The sequence below is a fragment of the Platichthys flesus genome, chromosome 6, assembly GCF_949316205.1.
Source record: "Platichthys flesus chromosome 6, fPlaFle2.1, whole genome shotgun sequence".
Classification (NCBI taxonomy): domain Eukaryota; kingdom Metazoa; phylum Chordata; class Actinopteri; order Pleuronectiformes; family Pleuronectidae; genus Platichthys; species Platichthys flesus.
The window spans coordinates 14,447,408-14,469,038 of record NC_084950.1 but is presented as its reverse complement, the minus strand read 5'-3'; the positions used below and the strand labels follow the sequence as shown (position 1 = coordinate 14,469,038).

The following is a 21,631-nucleotide window of genomic DNA, read 5'->3' as shown; positions in this document are numbered from 1 at the left end:
AACACTGGCTGAGTCACAACCTCAGTGTCTGCTGTGCACTTGCATCTTTGCGTTTTCACTGACAGTTTGTTTTAAACAAGGATGCAACCGTTCTCTTTCACAACACAGATATTGATACCCCTATTGTGAGCCTGTTCTATAGTGAAGAGTTTTAAAGGTGTGATTGCTTTTAGGGGTTTTGCAAAACAACAAATTTAATAAAAAGTAAATCTTAAAGCAGAATGAGCTGAATGAGTTCTGCCCTATGACCGACTACAGAGATGCACTTTCTTATATCTGTTTAATTCTTACAAATATCAAACAGCACAGTAGACCTTGTAGCGGTTCAAAATGATCAAAGCCTCTAATGAGTTATTGACATCATCTGATAATAAAGCGGACAGAGAAACAAAAAATGATACATTGCGTGTCAAGCAACAATGACATTTTTAAATAGCATTAATTATATAATTACAAAAGAAATATCACGTACAATGACAGCAATGCATATCCACAAATCAAACAAATGCTGGAAATATGATAATAAATAATCCTAACTGTAAGCACAAGTAAAGAAAAATTAAGGGAGGAGGTGTGTCCATCATTACTTCAATAGTTTTGAACTTCTAGGCCAAAATGTATGTCGTGATACACTTGAAGACTAAGCTATCACAGATATCTTAATTAAAGGCTGTTGTAAATACACTAAACAACAAAAACATGGGGCTATGCTAATCCTGTGGACTCACTAAGAACCAGCATAGCACTCTAACAGGTCAGCTTTCAGGTAATTCGCAGACACATGCAAAGCTGGAAACTACTAATGTTCTTAATGCAACTGTGAACTCTTCACAGCTCCATACAAATCTTTAGGTAAAAAAAAATTGCTAAAATAAAACAAAGATAGCATGAAATGTCATTAATCCACCTGCACTCGCTGAACACTTTTTAAGCCTTTCAATTAAATAAATACTTTAAGTGGACCAGAAACTAGCCTTGTCTTGAATGCGGAGAAGGAATTTGACGACTCGCAACTTCACTCTCGTTCGAATATACACAGTGAAAATAATATTCACTGTGTATATTCTTTTGCATGTAATAGGGCATTAGAGCAGCTGTGCTTTAAAAAAAAAAGACACAATACTGCAGGTCTTGAATGTGAATAAAGGTCCGATTGTTTCACTTGCCAAGAGAAGGCTGCTTGCTGGACTAGAGCCATTCACACACTGAAAAAACACGCTCTTACAATACTAACTTACTCCCAATTTATATGTATGTTAAATAGAGTATGAACTCTGATTTGACTGAAGAAAGGAGATGGAAACGAGTGCAGAGTCATGACAACAGAAGGATGTAGCGTTTGCTTTTGCAAATTCTAGTGGCAACGGTTCCTCGAGGCATAGGGAATGCTTCTTTAAAAAACAGCATACATCAAACATAACTTACATCATAAATAATTTCTTAAAAATAATATGACCACAGCATGAATGTCTTTCAGAAAAATCTACAGTGATGGCATAAATGGCCAGATCTTTCTCTTGTCAAAACATTGTCTTTGACAGAAATGATGCCATTTTGAAAATAGAGAAAGTGTTAAACATTTTTCCTGTTTTGCTGTAACTTGCCTTTTGTACATCTATAACAATGCCCATTTTCTTTATATTCTAAATATCATGTTCCATAAGGTGTCACCTTACTGGGTTCTGTGCATGTAACATACTGAAATAATGCCATTGACATGGAATATCGAAACAAAACTGTAAAAACCAGGTACAAAAGATACAATATAATCAAAGGACCACATGAAGAGGTGTGAAAAAGTCTTCAGTATTCACAGAAAAATATCAACTGAAGTAAATCACTGGACAAGAAGCGTCCTAAGTTTATATACATATGATAAGTAAAATTGAAAATAGATTTTCCTCTCTGTACATAGGACTGTATTCTTTCATCTTCCTCTTCCTTATTTACAAAGTACTCCTGTTCTCGAGGTCCCCCGTGTCCTTCAGTTCTGTGTGGGTCTAGTCAAGAGAGATAACGTCAGATATGGAGCCATAAATGGCCGCTGCAGCTTCCACCGAGGACCTCGACAATCCTGAGAGGGCGTGGCTGTCCCTGTCCCGGTCTCGCTCTCTGTCTTTGTCTCGGTCCCGCAGACTGCTGGAAGACACCAAACTGCTGGTGCTGCCACTGTTGCTGCCTCCGTTGGTGGCCGCCAGCGTGCTGCTCCCCGGGGTGCCCGGCGGCTCCCGGAGCATCTGAGAGGAGCCGTACGGCAGGAAACGGTTGAGTAGCAGCTCGTGGTCCTCGGAGGCCGATGCAGCTGCTGCGGCGGCCATCACCATGTTGTAATGCTAACAGAAAAAGAGGAAAGCAACAGTTACCCAATAGCCTTGTGACACTCTAGTTCAGGGGTTGTTTGTATGGAACATAGAGAAAGTAGCTTCTAAGTGACAGAATAAGACAAAATATATGGGTTTGGATTACAACACATTTAAACTGTGAAACTACCTCTTGAGTCATTGAGGTTAAAATTGCTGAGCTCAGTATCTCAGCCATCTGACAGAATGACTACCTCTGCCATGGAAGTTATGTTTTTACCCCTGTCCTGTTTTTTTTGTAATCAGGATTATGCAAAACTACTGGACAGATTACAAAGAAGAGTAACGTAAGGATGTGGTACGGGTCAAGCAGGATCCGTCACATAAAGGTGCATATCCAGGAATTTGTATTTATGACTTTCTTTATCATTGCAAGACACGACTTTTTGATCGTCACTGATTTCCCACGGAATAATTCAGGAGTCTTGATTTTTTTTTTTAAACAGGCATGTTTAGGGGACATATATCTTTGATTCTTGGCAATTTGGGGCAGCTTGATTGGATTTAAGGAGACAGTTGGGCACTGGCGGAGCTATGGCCTCTACTAAGTGCCGTTCTGTGTGAATAAGACTCGAGAGGAAACTATTTGCTGCGACATTGACGGGTACGGTAACTGTAAGTTTACCTGATTGTCGCCTTGGAGGAAGGAGAAGAAATTTAGATCTGCAAGAAAAGAAAGAAGTCTCAGTCTAATAACATTCATCATATTTGTTGTTACAAACTTTTTGATTGAACAAACACACAACAACAATACCTGGCAGGTCACTAGTTGTGTGGTAATAGTGGCGGTAGTCCTGGATAAGAGGTGGAGGAGGAGGAATGTAGCTTGTTTCCACAGAGGGCATGCTGGGAGCTCTGGTCACAGGTGAGTCCTGGCCGTGTAGGTTCAAAACTCTGAGAGGAAACAACATAATCATGTTAATGACAAAAGCCAGCAACACAAAACTTCCTGCTTGTGGTATGGTGACTCACCCCTTGTTTGGAGGTGGAGAGACTGGTGAAAGTGAGGGACAGGCCCTCTTAGGAGGTGGCTCATCATCCGGTTCTTCCTCCGAGGAGCTGTCCAGCGTCAGGTCTATCACATCAAACTTCTTGTTGTCGTTTGACCCCCGTTTCAGCTCATGCGTATCTGTTCGAGACGAATCTGAGAAGAAGCAGCTTAGTTACTCTCTGCCCACAGATCGTAATGACGTGAGCAACCGTACAGAATGTGCAGTCTATGTGCTACATACCGCTGTCAACCCCATTATACGAAGCAGACAGCTCCTGCACCTCTTTCTTTGACCTCATGGGGGACCAGTTTCCATCTTCTAAGAACTGGATTTCATCACAATCAGAACAACTACTCAAGATTTCCATGAACAACCTGTGAAAACATAATGATATTTCAATACAGGGTTTTTTTGTGGATTTAATTACAATCGTCTTCCGACCTGATATTAATATCTTCGATCCGATGTCCAAGAGGACATCTCCGAATACATCTGTTCACATCTGGTCTTAGAATGTCTCCACAAATATTTCTGTCATTGGTGTTGATAAAGACCAAATGTTCTTTTTAGGCAGTTCAGTTTCTGCATTTCATTGTGTGAGGGAGAGCGCAGAGCTGAGAGAGGCTCAGCAAATCAATGTAAGCTCTGCTATAATAAATCAAATAAAAAATAAGATCAATATGCGTGGCTGTGAATATTGTGGCTGTGGCATCAAATTCACTGTGTCTGGGGAAACTGAGAACTGTAAAAATACAATTGGTTCAATGTGAAAGTGTGAGCTGGAAAGAGGATGTAAGCAGAGTAAACAGTTATACTGTATACTTCACTGGCTGAAAAAGAAAAGAACATCAAAAAGGATTCATGCAGTAGATGAAGCAGTGTTGTGCTCACCCGTCAATTATGAGGTGCTCATATGGAGCCTTCTTGTCGCAGACTGGACAAACCCAGGTCGGCTTCTTCTCATTCATTTGGATGTAAAGCGTAGCATCAAAGCACTGAAGGTGTGAGCATGTTAACGCTCTGCAAGGGATTGTCAGCCTCATCTTCCCCAGCTTTAAAAACAGGAAAAGGGAAACACACGATAAAAATCACTCTCTCATACGCTATACAATATAAGGATTTACGACAAATTATAGCAGTTCCCCAACACTTAGAAGTGGTCTTTATAAAAGAGAATAGTAGTGAATAATATTTACAGGACAAAGGAGAGAGACTCGTAGACTGGTGGTGGCGATTTCACTCTCTGGATCTGCGGTCAGTTTTTCTTTGACTGTGAGAAAGAACGAGAAAAACACAAGGATTACATACAAGAATGAAGAAGGTTGAATAACAGAAGAAGAATGAAATATGTTGATTTATTCATTAGGACCCCAATCTAGCTTCTAATACCCTCACTGATACACACAGAATACATCTGACAATCCAAGACAAACACCACACTTGGATTTACTGTATAGCTCCACATACAGTAAACAAATTGAGTTTTCATAGAATCACAGAGGAACTTAAGCCCAAGCAGCACTTGCTTCCCGTTTTATGCCCTAAACTTAATTCCTGGAATTTCCAATCTATCATTTTATGAAATAAGAACATATATGTGGCAAAGCTAGTTCAACGTTTTCAAAATAAAATGAAGCGGTGACTTACTTAAAGCTCTTGAGTGGTCAGGGTTCCTTATTCCTTTGGCCCTTAGTCTTTGCAGCAACACTGCAGATGACTGCTGTCTTACCAAATAAACAGCCATGGAAAAACTCTGATAAAAGAGTGAAAAAAACGAGTGAGTAAAAAGGTCAAATATCCTCCTCAACGCTTCAGGGAAAAAAGGAAAACATTTGGTGGTACGAGAGCTGTTTCATAACACTTGGCCAATATTCTGTTATGGATCTTCTTACCCTCCCAATTTCTGAGGTCCATGACACCACAATTGTGTTGGGGACTGTGGTGGACAATCGCACGAGCGAGGTTATGTTAATAGGACGACTGGGCCTTTTTGGTTCAACTCCATTTTTGGTGGGAGGAAGATATCCCTGCAGAAAAAACATTAAACATCAATGACTTGAATTGTCGGTTACTGGTGGCTCTTTATGGAGCCAAAATAAGAGGAGAGATTAACAACAAACTGTGTGGACTCACCGGCAGATTACAGGGTTTGCCGTTCACCTTCACGCACAGATTAGAGGGGAAATGATCCTCCTGGGGACAGCTCGTCTCCGACAAACAAAATCTGAAAATACGGAAAGTAGATTATGTAAAGTGATACGTTTAATGTCAAAAGTAATTGGTTTCTGTTGCCACTTTCACAAAAAGGTTGGCTTGCTTGATTTATTTTACCATGTCAGTTGTGTCAAGTACAGCCATCTCCATCTACGATATAGGAGAGCACTGCTTAAAGGATGGCAGTCATCCCAACACTGAACATTTAATCCTGCAAATGTGCTTTGACCGGATTGTTCATTCATATTTTTTATCATTTATTTCTTATAAAATGGCGTAAGTTCAATGTTCTTCAAAACTTGTGAATGTGAATTCAAGGCACAGACATGCCCTGTAAACCTCATTCCACAGCTCACAACCTGTTCTCATGGTAAATCATCTTGATTTCTAGCTTTGGTATTTAACCTCACCAGTAAATTAAAGTAAAAACTTGGTTTTTTGAACTTTGTAAATCTTAATATTAAAGTGAACCTTAACCACAGGGATGTTTATATGATGTACAGTTAAGTTTTAAGGCAAACAAATAATGAAGTAATGGAACTGTACAAGTGACACGGACGTTTTTGGTTCAAAACTGAGAATAGCTTGAAACATACTTACTTTAGAGCAAGTATACATCTTTAATAAGACAGAAGGGTTTTGTGCTGAGAAGAAAAGAATGATAGTTAAATGTACCTTAACTGGACTTGAACCGCAAAGTCACATTTAGTCGCAGATATGTCCCTAAAGGATAAAAAGAGAAGTCAGGTCAAACTGGTGAGAACAGCTAAGCACAGATATTGAATAATAACTCAGTTAACTGTAATTGAGTGTCATATAAAACCTGAGAGTTACAATGCTCTCACTGTATTATTTTTTTACTCCCTCTGAGCTGAAGACAATTTCCACCAGAGCTTTCTCACTTACATGGAGCTGCTGATTTGTTGAACTTGTTGTGGTGTTAATGCGAAGGCATAACATGATTCCTGGAACCGTTGACTATTGTCTGAGGCTACGAAAAAGAAATTAGAAACAGAACATCACAGTCAGGGGACAAATATACAGAAAACACTAATCACTAATATGATCACAGATTGAACTTTTACAGGGCATTTTGGATCAGATATCTGTGGTCACAATGCTCCATCAGTAAACACATGAGAGAGAAGTGTTATCACTGGAGCCAAAGCTCAGCATGAAGTGGTGGACTCACCCAGGCTGGTTGGTTTAATGAGCTCATCCAGCACGTCATAGAAAGGTAGTCTCTGGAGTTTGACATCAGGGTGTACTGGGTGCAGGGCGGAGGGGAGGTGAGGCAGACTCAGCTCATGTTTAGGCCCAAGTAAAGATACAGGCAGCAGAGGTGACGGCGAACCGTGGCTGTCAAACCCCAGCTGAGCAAGGCCAGCGGGCAGGCTGGAGGCAGAGTGAACGCCAGGCAGGGCCAGGTCCACTGGCGAAACCATTTTGGTTGGGAAGCGCCGTCTGTAGAGCTCCTTGATCTTCATCTGGACCGCAGGACTGCAACCAGCCTTGAGTAGGTGGAGAGCTTTGGTCAAAAGTTCATGTTTGCGTCCGTGCTTATTCCGCCCTGCATACCCCAACAACACCTGGAGCTCCGAAACTCGAAGGCTCATTACCATTTGCTGGTGAAAAATAAAGAGTGGGAAAATGGTCTATTATACCCCGGAGAACACATAATTGCTACACTGATGTATAGAAACACAATTTCTTTAGACCTTAAACATGATTTGTTTAAAACATAATATCAAAGCTGATTGGCTGATCCTAAATCTGCTTTGCTATCTTGCGAATTGTCCATAGAAGGCAAATATACTTTTTTTCAAATAAATGTACATAAAAATGTAACAAACAAACCCACTCTGAGATAACTTCTTTGTGAATTTAGTTTGTCTACTGCATAATCTATCAATCTCCCGACACGCAGGTGATAATACAGGATGTGGACCCAATAACAAATATCTGTACAAAAGATTTATATCCAATACAGCGTCACAGAAATGTTGATTCAGCTTTGGTTATTGTTCAGAAAGCAGAGTATGATCTCGTATTATATGACAGGATGGACATTGTTATTTTTGTTGTAGGAGGTTCTCAAAAACAGAAACATCTTACAACAACACATAATCTAATACCCTTGTTATACTTGCAATTCTCCAGAAAATAACAAACATCCTAATGCCATTAATTTGAGCAACGCCACAAGTTTAGGTCCACCCAGTATAATAACAATCCCTTGTCCCTGCTAGTGAACAAATCAAACACTTGATGTTAGATTTAAAAAGCCAACCTGATATTATGAAGCCTAGAAACAGACGTAACTGTCAAACTTTGATGACCAGTCGAGGTAATCTGTGAATTTGTTAGCACAGTTAGCCCCGAGAGAAACAGCAGAAGGTAAATATTTGAGTAACAGTAAACATCCTGGTGACGCTTGAAATCTAGCCACATACCTTCAGACATACGTAGAAGGAATAGTCGATGTGAATAAATGAATTGAACTCTTGGATTTAGATAAATGTCTTATTAGCGGTGCTGCACTCATGTATTTACTGAATTAAATGACACAGATTATTTTATCGTCTGGTGAATGTGGTGTCAACAGAGCAGAGATTAGTTCATTGAGGGAAACAATCAAAACAAGAACGTTTCGAGTTAATATCGACAGCTGCTGTCTATTGATTTCCTAAACTGAATAGATAGGAAGGAGACATTATAAAGCAGCGCCTGAACGATACAGGTGTCAATCCGATTTAAACACTTACATTTACATTGTTTACTTCATCCCGTGTGTTTGAATAGTAACCATCAACGTGGGTGAACATCAATCCTATGCAGGCTGTGGATTAGTTCTGTATTTAAAGGGGCTTCACATTCTGCTCAAGAGATGAGAGGTTGGAAGCTAAATGCCGCTCGCCTTCCAGGGAATAGACAGAGCCCGCTTTTTGAAAGAGACACAGCGGTCCGGTCGGTGAATCCCTGTTTCTATCAGGTGGATGAAACTACGCAGCTGCTGAGTTCAAAAGCGCTGACGTGACTGGGTCTTTGGTCTTTTACTGAAAGCGATATGTGGCCTTATCTGCAGGGGACCGCGGGGACCGCCTAACGCAGCGTCGGCAACAATAACAAAGCTAATGCTAACGAGCTAGCCAGCCAGCCAGCTAACAGGCTGTTCGGGCCTCCCTGCCTCTCTGTTTCGTTGGACGCTTCAATCGCCCTGCTCCTCGCATCTCTGCTGTCGAACAACAACGAGGCTTTGGTTTGAAAGTGAAATATCGCAATGGGAAACGTCTATTTGTCAAAGTACGGTAGAAGCTAGCTTTACCTTCAGTTCCGCACTCTCCGCCATCTTGTTGTACTGGCTGCGCATGCGCAACAGCCAGCCTCAAGGGACAGAGCGGATTCAAAGTAGTCCGTCGCTTCTCGGCAGTGGACAGCAGGGGGCGCTCCCGGAGCACAGACAAATACACAGGCAACAGCTGAACAAACTTAATAAACAAACCACTCACATCTAGCGCGTGTGGCCTGTACACAAAACATACAAAATAACACTTGTTTTTATTCCTAGACAGCAACTGTTAATCAATTATTTTAGGCTGCTTCTTCACAGTGTTACGGTGCTTGTAATATACTTGTGTATTTTCCTTAATGGTTTACTGAAGATTTAACATATTTTCATATAATAAAAGGCTTGGTCCCAAGATCAAACCAGGAGTTATCAACCTCAATTGCTTTTAATTCCTTAGACCCAACAGCCCATTCATTATGCTGGTTTTATTCAAATGGCCAAATCAAATGTCTAATACCAATTTGAGACTAATGCAGTGGCTCACAATGTTCCACTCGAATAAATGAATAAATAAAAATATGTGTAGAGAAAAGACACAAACAACAGAAGTGGTTTGTTTATATTGATGACCGATTTTCCTCTTTTCACAGTGAATTAGTAGGAGGCGCTATGACCCTTAGTTAATATTGACATATGGAGCGGTTCAGGCTGGGACACCGGTCATGTGACAGAATTTCGGTGCTGATTGGACAATGCACAGTGGAGTTATGACAACTTTGTCTCCATTGGCAAAGGATCAACCTTCGCCGCACGTCAATGTTTACAGGGTTTGAGGAAATGTCACAATTCTGACCATGGTCACATGACTTGTCTGATATCATTTGAGCTGTATATTGTAAACCAGCCAGGAGCAGTGAATCAAATATATATAAAAAAGTAACTTCCTGTTACTAGAAACATGTAGTTTGAGGGAGTCTGTTCAAAATACACTGAAGTTACAGCAATTTTGTGTGTCACGGCGACGCGTTGAAATTTGACAACACGCCACTAACATGGTGTTCGACCAAAACTCACAGTTTTCTTAAGACTTCATCATCAATGTCTTGAGGCCCTTCTGACAAAGTTTGACATGGTTATGGTCTATAAACGAGGAGGAATACATCAAAGTTTAAGAAAAGACATTTCCTGTGGCCACCAGGGGCGCTGTGATTTTAATTCACATGTCTCATGTTTGTCCGAGATACAACAACCTTTTGCTGGGGAATCATCAAAATTTGACGCCACGCCACGATCACACCGTGTGACGAACATTCACAGTTTGAATTAGTTTTAATTTGCAAGGAGTCAAGATGACACTCACCGAAATTTGTAGTTGATCTGATGAAAACGCTATGGGGAGTTTTTGAAATAAACAATGTGTATTACGGCCAACATGGCCAACTTCCTCTTGCATTAATCAAATTGGTGCTAGGAACTTCTTTTTTCGTCCAGTCATGATACACATTTAACGACTTTTGTGCTGCGCTTTAGGGGGCGCTGTTGAGCCATTTTGCCACGCCCATTTAAAGTTACTCCAGAATACGTACATTTCATCAGGCCTATCGCGAAGTTTGGTGAGTCAAGCGAAAAATGCGATTCATTTTCCTGAATAATCAAATGAAAAGCAGTCGGTGCTCGGACCTTAATCAAGCACAAATGACGAGCAATTGTTGGTTCCATACTGGGGTGTATATTTTATATATGCAGAAAAAAGGAAAGTAATTTTTTTCCCCGTGGATATAGTCTTTGCTCTTTCTTTATTGGTAAGATTAAGAGTTATAGGATCCATATACAATTTATGTTCATATTTTCCTGTTTGACATTTTGCGAATAAACATTTGCTCAGATGAATAATCCACATTTCCTTTCATTAAATGATTTATTCAGTAGACATGAAAACTATGACATGAACAAATAATCTACTCTTAATACAATATGTGGCTACTTACAAGGTTGGGGGGGGGGTGGACTTGTTTAGCCTACTAACTTCTGTGTTTGTTAAAAATAAAAAAAGAATGCATGGTTTGACCGCTATATACTTATTTTAGGCCTGATTTCAATGCACAGGCTTTCTTTTTTTTATTTCACACATTTAAAGTGCATATCAACCAAACTGATGGCCTGCGGAGGAGTACAGTAAAAAGTAGTGGTCAGCTAATTCACAATACTGTGAGGATCAGGAGCAATGGATGGGCTAATCCAAGCTGCTGTTATTGACATAAGAAAACCCAAATAAATGATAAATAACAACCTAGAACTATTACAAGGTACATATACATTGTCATTGCACTTTGCCACAAATAATATATATCAATTGTATTATTTCAGGAAAGAAAAACAAATGTCACCTTATGCCAAAATGGACACATAAACGCTGGGAGTGTGGATACACATTTTTAAATATTACAGTGAAATAATACACGTTAGTCTTCTCTGGACTCGAGTGTCTCTGGAGGTTATTGTGTCCTCCTCCTCGTGGTTAGCTGTCGGACAGGAGCTGGAGGGAGGATGAGGTGTCCTCTCTGGTTTCCATCAGGTCAGGTGTATAAAGGTGGAGCAGTGTGGCTCAGGGCGGCAGCAGAGGAGACTTGAAGGAGCAGGAGCCGCTGCAGTGGCGAGGAGTCAACATCTTACACGAGAAATGGTGCAAAGCGTCGTGAGCTTCTATGAAGAAGGGGATATAACCATCAACCGTGAAACGTGCGCGCGAAAACAACACATGATGGACATTTTATACAAGGTGAAGGAAGGTGGATAATTGCCTTACGCACGCGTATGTGCAGGTTTGAGGCGAACAGTAATGTGATCAGCTGATTCACGACCAAGCACAAAGCATCGAAACAAGTTTGGGTCAAACTTTTAGAGTATAAAGTCTGGAAGTACGGCGGTTAAATGTCTGTCTGCATAAACTTCTACATGCACCAGCTCTTATACACTTGTGCTTTCTTGGTCCAACTCAAGTATCAAGCAATAAATCTTAACGTATATTTGTAATTTCCATTAGGTCACAGGCCTGTGCAAATGTGAGGAAACCACGACGCTGATTATGCGTAAAGCAGGAAAAGCCCCAATAAGACACAAACTAGTTCTCTTTTGATTTTAAGACTTTCCCCGAGTTAAATGTATTGATATGTAAACAGTTTATATAAGTGCAAGTGAATTATGCAGGAGACCCGGGCTGATCCGTGACGTTGCGCACACACAGACCACTTTACGCACAAACTGTCAATCATCAATCACGCCAGTAAAACGTGCCACGGCGGTTCAATCTGTGAATCGATATAGAAAGTGATGGTGTGTGTGTGTGTGTGTGTGTGCACGTGCTGTGTCCGCTCCCTCCGCTCCTGATATGTCTCTCACCTCTGACGATGTGAAGCTGCTGAACCATCTCCTCCCTGTAGGAGAGCTCCCTCTTCATCTGATCCTGGAAGTTATCTGAGGGACGAGTGTGAGCCACACATTTCAGTCAGTGGGATGCGCTGAGTTTCTAACATCACAGCCAGTCAATACGAACCAAACTCCACAGAAGCAACGTGTTCATTTAACCAGGTTCCCCAAATGCTGAAAACAAGCCCATGTGTGAGTTTGTCATGAATAATTGAATGAACCTTGAAAATCGGTCGAGCTGTTGAGTACGAGGGCGTGATGACGGGATCACGCTCACAGATTCACTCGCCTCTACGGGGCGCTGTTCTCAAGCTTAAAACCAGACACGCTTCAGGCCTCCTCCACACTGGGTCATGGTGTGGAGATATATCAATGAGAGCTTTAAAGTGGCGATATACGATTCAGCATGTCCAAGAAAAGAAACCTGTAATTTGACTGCAGTTTATTTATTGCTGTTTTTTGAGAAAAAAATACAATTTGTATATTTAGGATTTTGTCAATATTTTAATCTGGTATTGTTTACAGATCAAGATTAGACCAGATCCTAACACTCCTCACTGCCTCGTTAAAGTGTTATAAAAATATGGAATGAAACCAATGCTATATATGGAGCATCGGTCGCACTGTGTTGTGACTCAGTTGTTATTGCTTTTGTCCTAATTGTTGGATCCAAATATTATCTATGAATTTACAGAGAAATACAAATGTATTTATGAGTCAGGTCCACACAAAGATTTCAGTTTTACAAAGATGCATCACTGGGAACTCATGTTATATGTGTTAAAAAGCAATGAGACACTAATACATAAAACCCCATAATACAACTGTAAAAGCCGGAAGTGTTAAATAATTTTTGTTTGTTTACAGGGAAATCCACAATGTGCACACTTCACAGTAGCTTTATCACTATGTCATTCTGAATTAGTCTATAGTGCCTCTCTAACACAAAGGTGAGACAAGATGAATATGATTCTAAACAACAGTAATATGTAGTATATATATATGTATATAGGATATTTTTGCTGCATCTTCAGTCTCCATTTGCTACAGATATCCAAACACTGGTCTGTAATGTCTCATTTTAACTTGGACTCAAATCTCACAGAGACCATACTGTATTTGCTGTAATGTAAACATTTTGTTAATGACTTTTAAAATCAACAAGTCTATTGTTTTGAATCTCTCTGGAGATTTTAGGTATTTTTTTTTAAAGATAAATATCATTTTACCAACTAGAGCTGTTCGGGATATGCTGGTTCTGATTTTCATTTCTTTTTCACAGACTACTTTTAATGTCCATTCTAGATGTTTATATACATTTCTCAAAAAGCTTCCAAATCAGAGTGTGAAGAGTTAAGTGGGTGAGATTTTGGAGAAATTATAGACTCCATATCGTCAGTTGCTAAGGCTTCAGTTTGGAGTTTTGTACCAGTTTGGAGTTTTTTATATGAGTTTTTTTTCATATATATATAAACAATCATATATATATATATATATATATATATATATATATATAAATCCAGATGTTTTCAAAATATTTGCTGTAACATTTTCCTTTGGGTTGACATTCTAAGCAATTTAAGATAAATTCTCATATTTCATCCACACTCTCCTCATTATTCAACATTTTTACATTTTAGATAAAAAAAATGTTTATGTACATCTAGAGTAAATTTAAAACAAGTTAATTTTATTCACAGTATCAATGTTTATAAATTTAACTGAGCACCAAAATATTTGCTCCTCAACCTTCTTCCCCAGTGCTATTTTCTAACCATTCGTGAGTATGTTTGGACTTATGGTTAAAAAAGAATCCTCTCAAATCTGTGTTAAAATGGGTTTGGAAACACATTCTTCTAAGGGAGTGTGTCCCTGAACCACTTAGTGTTTTGGGGATGAATGACGCCCTTTAACAGGTTTTTGCTTTGCAGAGAGAGATCATGCATGCCCCTGCTGAGGTGCATCTGGTCATGGCATGGCAAGGCCCGGATCACGAATACGACAGAAGAAGAACACTTAACTTTGAACTGAAAGACTTTAGAGTCCCCATCTATGACATCACTTTCACAGTGATAATAGCCAGAGTGGTGGATGAGGCACTGATGCAGAATCTGGCTTACCTTTCAAGTTCTGAAATTCTCGTTCCAGTCTTTTCCTCAGCTCAACCTGCTCTAACAGCTGCTTCTGGAGTTCATCTAAAAAGCAGACACAAATACAGGCTGTTTGAGGGGCAGAGGTACAGAAGTATTGTGTGTCCTTCTAGGGCGGTTTTCAATTTTTAATGACAGTGAAGAGGACATCCTCATCATTTAAACTGATAATTTAGAGCAGGTCTTATGGGCCTGAAGCAAAAAAAATGTATCTCCACTTCTACATTTTTTGGGACACAACAGAAACTTTATATATATGTAATTTTAATTCTGTAGGAAAATGTGAAGTTTTGCCAGTGAAACTTTGTACATGCGAAGTAAGTTAGAAATAAATGTGGAATTTGCCCTAAGGCATTCAAATTTGAAGGAGATGAGAAATGTGGGAGGAAGTGGTTGAAATTACTTTATTGAATGGAAAGTGGCAATATCCTTTTTAAAGCTCATTTTAATTACTCTTAAAACAATTGTTGATATTGTATTAAATAAAATGGATTGACGTGTAAAATAAGTGTGATTTCTCCTCATCCAATAGTATAATACTAATACCACTACTAATTATGACAATGTTATTATATCCTTTCTTCGCGTCACTGTCTTACCTTTAGCCAGACTTTCTAGATCTCTTTGTGTTGCCACAGCTCTGACTGGCGCGTCCTCGCCTGAACACACAGAAGATAAATTATATTTCTCTCTGTAAATAAAAAGTGGCGCCTCCGTGTTTTTAAACAGACTTTATAAACACGGAATTAAGCTTATATTCTCTGACCTCAGTGTGACTTACCGTCTTCGGGCTCCCGCTGGTTCTCCTCGCCGCTTTGTTCATGAAAAGATTTCGTTTCGATCTCCTCCACTGTGGAAGACGGCTCCTCTTTACTCGCACCATCATCTTACAGGAGAAAATGAATCGATGTGAGGTTTGCCCTCTTCTTTTTTAGATTTTTTAAAAAGATTTATTGTTTCAAACGCAGAATAAAAACACGTCTAACCATTAGCTTGAAGTACTCCACTCTGGTAACTGGCAGCTCTGAACTGATACGGACTGCTCCTTTGTTGCAGTCCAGCTCTCTCCGCTGGGAAAACCTACAGGAGAAACAATCACCACTTCTTTCAGCTCGTAAAATTACAATACGTTTTGTTAAATTATAATAATTAATTTATATAGCATATATAATTCATAATTAAAAATGAAGTCTAAAATGGAAGGCAATACATTTTTATTTATATGATGATTTATGCGTTTTTCTCTGGACATGCTGCGGTTACACTGATTTAACATGAAGGACTCAAAGATGTTCATGTGCGTAAAGATGCACACAGGCTTTAGGAAAACAAACCCACTGGAATGGAAACTTAAAAGTGAAGGGTTACAGTTTTGTGTTCCTCAGTTTGAAGCCACTCACTTCAGTGAAAGACGCAGTTATGTGGCTCTCTGATAGCTGCTTGCTGTGCACGTCTCTGTCAGAGGACTGGGCCACGTGGACGCTCGTTTTCTGGGAGTCAAACACCCTGCTCTCCGGCAGGCCCTTACACCCCGACTCCTTAGGCGAGACACTGCGTGATAAGCCGGGGGGAGTCCGAGCGCACACCGAGGACGGAGGCCGGGAGTCCCCCTCGTCCTCCTCCTCCTCCTCGTCAGGTGTTTTGTTCGTCTCCACGTCCACGTCCGGCTCGCCCTCGCTGTCTACGCAGGGGGACGCGGAGCGGTAGCTGGAGCTCTCGCTTAAAAAATCGGGCGACAGATAGCCGGTGCGACAGTTGTTGTAAAGGGCCCTGTTGCCGTAGAGCTTAGCGATGCAGTCAGCGTCTTTAATGACGGGCCTGAACGCGGACACGTAGCTGATTTTCCGGGGCACAAGCGCCATCCCCTCCAGCGGCCTCGCCTCGTCCCCGGATTTGTCCTCTTCGTTACGTGCGGACTGCGTGCTGGAGCACCGGTCGTTCTCCACCATGCTGTCTTTGGACGTGTTGGTGCTCCGGTCACTGTGCTCGGACATGTCCATGTCAGTCTGCCTGGGCGGACACAGCAGCTCTGGCACGGGCTTGTGCTGGGTCTGGTGGTACGGGGGCATCGGCAGCGCGCCCGCCGCGGGCCAGAACATGGGGAAGGAGTGATAGGCGCTGTCCTTGGTAGCAGGCCACAGGACCCCCGGCAGGCCCGGCTTGCTCTGCTCTCCCATGATGCTGTCGTCTTTCTTCTGACACAGGCCGAAGGCTGGGAACCCGTATGGATGAGGGAAGAGCGGTGGTGGGATTTTTTGCAGCATCCCAAACCCTTTATTGGGCACCGGGATGACCGGGTAGCTGCGTGCGCTCGTCATGCCGCCGCGGTTGTCCTCGATGCTGATGATTTTCGCAGGGATCTCGGGTGACTCCCGGGGACGGTTGGGTCCTTGTGATTTCATGTGGGATCTGGAATCGGACCCACTGCCCGGCAGCGTCCTCTTCCGACTGCCCCCGTTGAACATGGCCTTCACGTCTTCCCATGCGTGGAGTACATCTGTCTGGCCGCTTTTATCAGTTAATTTCAGATGTCGCCTCCACGAGTTAAAATTGGCTGCATCTGGCTGCGTGTACTTGGACTCCGGCGTGCGGTGCGAGTGAAATATGAATTTATTTGGGGAGAAATACATGTTGCAATATGTGCACTTGATGCACTTGGCTCTGGAGCTATTGTATCTTGCCGGGATGAAGCTGCCTCGACTCCCCCAGGCGCACTCGTGGGACACGTCGAAAGCAAAATTTTCTGGAAGTTTAGGAGGCGCGTGAGCCCCAAGAAACGACTTACAAAGTCTCTCCGCCTCGCGTTTAGTGATCATCCCGCAGCGCCTGGAGGAGATAGGCATGGCCCCAGCTCGGCGGAGGATCTCCAGCTGGACAGGGGTGCACTGGACGCAGGTGATGCCCAGCGCCACACGCCGGTTGTGGATCTCGTTGTAGCTGTAATTCTTCAGGAGGGTGTTGGATATCTGGGCGAGGCAAAGTCTCTCCTGGCCGTCTATCACCAAAGACACGATGGGTATTCCGTACAGCACCGTCTGTCCGACCTGGTTGGGCTTCAGGTTGGTGCTCGGGTAGGACAGTTCTTGCTTGGAGCTGGGCGGGGAGCTGGAGTCTCGCCCCGACGGTATGGAGTCCATGCTTGGAGGCCTGGATGCTGCGGAGACAACGTTTGACGTGGACATGTGAGTTTTTGACAAATTCAAACCAGCCTCAAGCAAAACTTTATAATATGCAAATTATTCAAAACACACTTTAAGCTCTTCATAGTAGTGGGTATTTATTATTTGTATAATTGTAAACACAGAAACAAGACAAGTAAGTTGCAGGCCAGTGTTTTACTTAAGTCCAGTATTTAACAGATCGGTATTGAGCCATAGCAAAGGTTAACGTTAATGTTCAAATACACCTAAAACTATACTTTATTTGATTTGCCTGTAACTTTGCAATTGTTAGCATACAAATATCTGCAGGTTTAAGCTCTGGATAAATTCATCATTGCATCAGACCGTGCGTAAAAACCGTTGGAATATTAGATTGGAGTCATGGCACCTGCTGGAAGAGCCTGAGACACAGCTTGACTACTCTCTGCTTCAGTTCCTAAAACTCACCTTCAGTGTTTGCGCAGCTCCCCTCCGTCGTTCCACCACAACGCTGTGATCAGCTGAATGTCGGAGCTGGCGAGAAGTGTGGTGCCTGGATGATCCGGAGGAAGATGTTTGCTTCAGGAGTGGGACGCAGTTGTCCGCGCAGCACCGCCTCCTCCCTGCTCACTTGCCCTCCCCTGTCTCTCTCTGCTCCGCTGTCGGTGTGTGCGGATGGTGCGTGTTGTAGCAGCAGCAGCAGCAGCAGCAGTGGCCACATGGCCTGCAGACTGTAGTACAGCCCCCTCTACGACTTAGACAGCAATCAAGTGACGGTGAAAACTTAGGGCAAGGCACTCCCACTCACACTGGAAGTCTGCATTAACTATGGATTCACGAGCAATGAAGATGGTTGGAGTGTTCGGTGTTGTGGCAGCCTGCAGGTGCTCTCATGCGGATACGATGCTGGAGAAAGTCAAATGATTAATTAGAAAACAGCTAAACATTTGATTCAATACAAAGTATATATGCACCATATGTTGAAACATATTCGACATACAAAAGAAAAGAAAACATCCACATCAGTCTGTCATTACTCATTATAGTTTATTGTAAGGACCGGACCTTAATGCGTTTAATTTATTCTTTTGCACTTCCCTGTTTAAAAAGATGACAGTGTGAATGGATGAGGCTGCAGTGGGATTTGTCTTTCCACTAAAAATTAAAAACACAGCAGGGACCCACAGACCCATTGTTGTGTGAGTGGACGGAGTGAGGGAGCGCAGGCGTGCGTCATGTGCTGGGTTCCCACGGATTCACCGTTTACAAGCTACAACCTCGCCTACACGCGTCTCGACAATAACCAGCGGCACCAAAGGTCACTGTGTGTGATGTGCACTTCAGTTCCCCTCAGAGCCGTGCGACAGAGAGCAAACACAGGGACAACACGCACATACGTGCATGCGCCACGACCGACGACCATTAAACTTTCTGTTTCCAGTCAATAAAGGTTTTGGGTTAATCATTTACGTGCATGTGGCACATGCGCGGCGCGCAGCACCGTTGCAATATTGATGAAGGTAACAGGACACGCGCCCCTGTTGGTCCTATTGACTCCACAGGGACTGAGCTGAGCAGCGATAAGAACAGTTTGGCCTTAATTATTATGTTTGCATAATAACAACAACAATACAATTATAATTATAATAATAGCATCTTTAAAATAATTATATAATAACCATGATAATAATAATAATTAATAGCATTATGCATTGTTGATTAGAATATATGTGTAATAGATCCTATATTTGGCGACTTATTTCAACGTTTTGTCTTTAAAAGCTGTCAATCCTATTTTGAACAGCTACCAAATTAAAAAAAACATAGTTATGTAGTAGTAAGATTATTGTTAAAATATAAATATAAAACGCTTCTTTAAATTATGTCAGATTAATTTAAAACCCAGGTAAAAAACAACAGGACTTGAGAACAATAGACGTATGAATAAAAAGAAAGTGAAAACAATAAAAACAATGCAATTCAAATACATGATAGAAGTAAATGACATAAGACTCACTCCACCAAAATTTTAACTTTTCTTCATTTCAATTCTCTTGCATAATGATCTTCGTTTTTTGCATATAGGATTAAATTCACTCATCTATAATAGATGAGATCAATGCCAAAAAATATGAAGTTTTGAAAAAAATGTATCTATTGGAGAGAAAAAGCCTGCGACAGTGAGCAGAGATTGTTCCAACTCGAAGCGTCCGCTAACATCCAAAGAGCTACAACCAATTATACAGCAATCTCCTCCATCTGCCAATCTATTGATTATTGATTGGATATGGCCTGTTAAACCTGGGCTGTCACCAACACAACCCTCTTAATTAAAAGTCATTGTTACTACCTGATACATTCATTTTATTTCCACTGTGAACAATCCCTGCGGAAATTAAATGAATTAAAACGCCCAACAAAATGCAAATAAAACATCATCTCAGCCACAACCCAACACTACTGGAGATTGATATGAAATCTCTGTTTTCAAACTCATTCACTGTAAGAAGTGAAGTGTGACGAGTGTGTTTCAACACAACGAGGGCAGGGAAATGGGAAAAGTAGCCAAAAAAGTCAGCGAGGTCATTTACCAGGCTCATATAAACTCTACCTTTTTGTGCCAGAGAGAACGGCTCATTTAAAATGGTGTCTGCATTAATCACAGTGCTGCATCAAAGTATGATAATCACCTGAACACTCTATTAAAATAAAAGTGCCAGCCCAGGGGAAATCTTACCTTACTCTTTAATTGTTTTGAGGCTTTGATAGGCTTTTTAATCTAAGATTAATTTATGCATTCTTAAATAACTCTACATATGATTAATAAGCTTGAAAATTAAAAGGAGACTGAAGCAATTATAACAAGTGGTTGGTCATCACCTCATTAGATGGGTTGAGAAACATGCAATTTGTGTGTGTCTGTGTGTGTGTGTGTGTGAGTGTGTTTGCCTGACTGGGAATCACAAAATGGAACAGTGGATGAGTGGAAAATGAGTGTTTAATGACAAAAGAGCTGGAAAAGAGCTAATTATTCAGCTTATTTCTAGTATTTGCTCTCTATGAGTGGGTGAATCACTTTCATTTATTAGTAACTTCAGGGTTTATTGCCAGTTTTTAACAACGTCAATCCGAATCAAGATCAACTTCGACTGCTCAGATCGTTCACCGCTGACCACAGCGTCGCTCCTGAATGGATCTTCAACTGCAGGCAAAACAAAAGGGGAAGATCAGCTGTTTAAGAAGCCACCGGAGAGACCCAGTGAAAAACACTGAGACTTGCTAAATGGTTGCTAATGTGTAAACAAGACATCACTCCTCTCCTCCTCTGATGTTTATTTGTCTCCTAAAAGCCCACCCCTGGGTCCTGACCCCCACATCCTCCACTGCTAAACGGAACATTTCTTCTCGCAGGAGGTGGTTTGCAACGTGTGTGTGTGTTTGAGTGGGGTGGGGGTGAGGTGGGGGAGTTGGGGGAGTTCATCACTGCATCAAATGAGGCTGAGCGCAGGGACCCTTTTGTCACAGACAGGGACTCATCTGCCAATGGTGAGCTGTGAGGTCCTGCGGGAGGGGAGGAACAAAGGTGCTAAAAGGCTGTGTGACAATGAAGGTGCTCCGAGGAGAGCCTTCAAGTGTGGGGGACACAGCCTGCACAGGACAAGCTGTGCCAATCACTCCGCAATTACTTTTTTGTGCGATCCAGGGGCCTTGTGAGGGCATTCATGGAGAGACGCAAGGACACGAGCAGCCATGGCAAGGTCCATGTCTCTGTGCGCTTTCCTCCCTACACAGAGCTGACCTGAAACTCGCGATGACAGAAATGTGTAGTAAATCACCTGCTCTTCGGTTGATTCAATTGTCAGAGAACGTGACTGGAAAACCACTGGCAAATTTACCCCCATTTTTCCCACTGTAGACATATCAGAGAAGAGGACGGGGATGATGAATTATGAAGTATTATTTGGAAAGTATTATTTGGCACATACAGAAGTAAGATGTGAAGTGAAATGCAATGCGGTAAATTTGCGACAAGGATTGAAACAAAAGAAATGGAAAGGAT

The 21,631-nt window shown here is 41.7% G+C and overlaps 2 protein-coding genes across 4 annotated transcripts; both read right to left on the bottom strand.

Annotated features, from left to right (window-relative positions):
- Positions 1-263: 263 nt before the first annotated feature.
- On the bottom strand, positions 264-8,936 carry pias1b (protein inhibitor of activated STAT, 1b). 3 transcript variants are annotated; one of them, XM_062390048.1, is made up of 14 exons: positions 8,892-8,936; positions 6,759-7,191; positions 6,473-6,557; positions 6,242-6,289; positions 5,486-5,576; positions 5,245-5,379; positions 5,000-5,105; positions 4,549-4,622; positions 4,244-4,404; positions 3,593-3,726; positions 3,333-3,504; positions 3,115-3,254; positions 2,986-3,023; positions 264-2,333 (listed from the first exon to the last, which is right to left on the bottom strand). In XM_062390048.1, the coding sequence occupies exons 1-14, from the start codon at positions 8,934-8,936 to the stop codon at positions 2,001-2,003; spliced, it is 1,995 nt and encodes a 664-aa protein (XP_062246032.1). In that variant the 3' UTR covers positions 264-2,000. The 3 variants fall into 3 exon arrangements, with proteins under 3 accessions (XP_062246032.1, XP_062246034.1, XP_062246033.1); XM_062390050.1 differs by having other exon boundaries at positions 6,759-7,077; positions 8,892-8,919; XM_062390049.1 differs by lacking the exon at positions 8,892-8,936 and adding an exon at positions 7,857-8,403.
- A 1,921-nt stretch (positions 8,937-10,857) lies between these two features.
- On the bottom strand, positions 10,858-17,568 carry skor1b (SKI family transcriptional corepressor 1b). Its single transcript, XM_062390372.1, has 7 exons — positions 15,832-17,568; positions 15,418-15,511; positions 15,213-15,317; positions 15,031-15,090; positions 14,402-14,476; positions 12,255-12,329; positions 10,858-11,558 (listed from the first exon to the last, which is right to left on the bottom strand). The coding sequence occupies exons 1-7, from the start codon at positions 17,566-17,568 to the stop codon at positions 11,461-11,463; spliced, it is 2,244 nt and encodes a 747-aa protein (XP_062246356.1). The 3' UTR covers positions 10,858-11,460.
- Between the last annotated feature and the right edge of the window lie 4,063 nt (positions 17,569-21,631).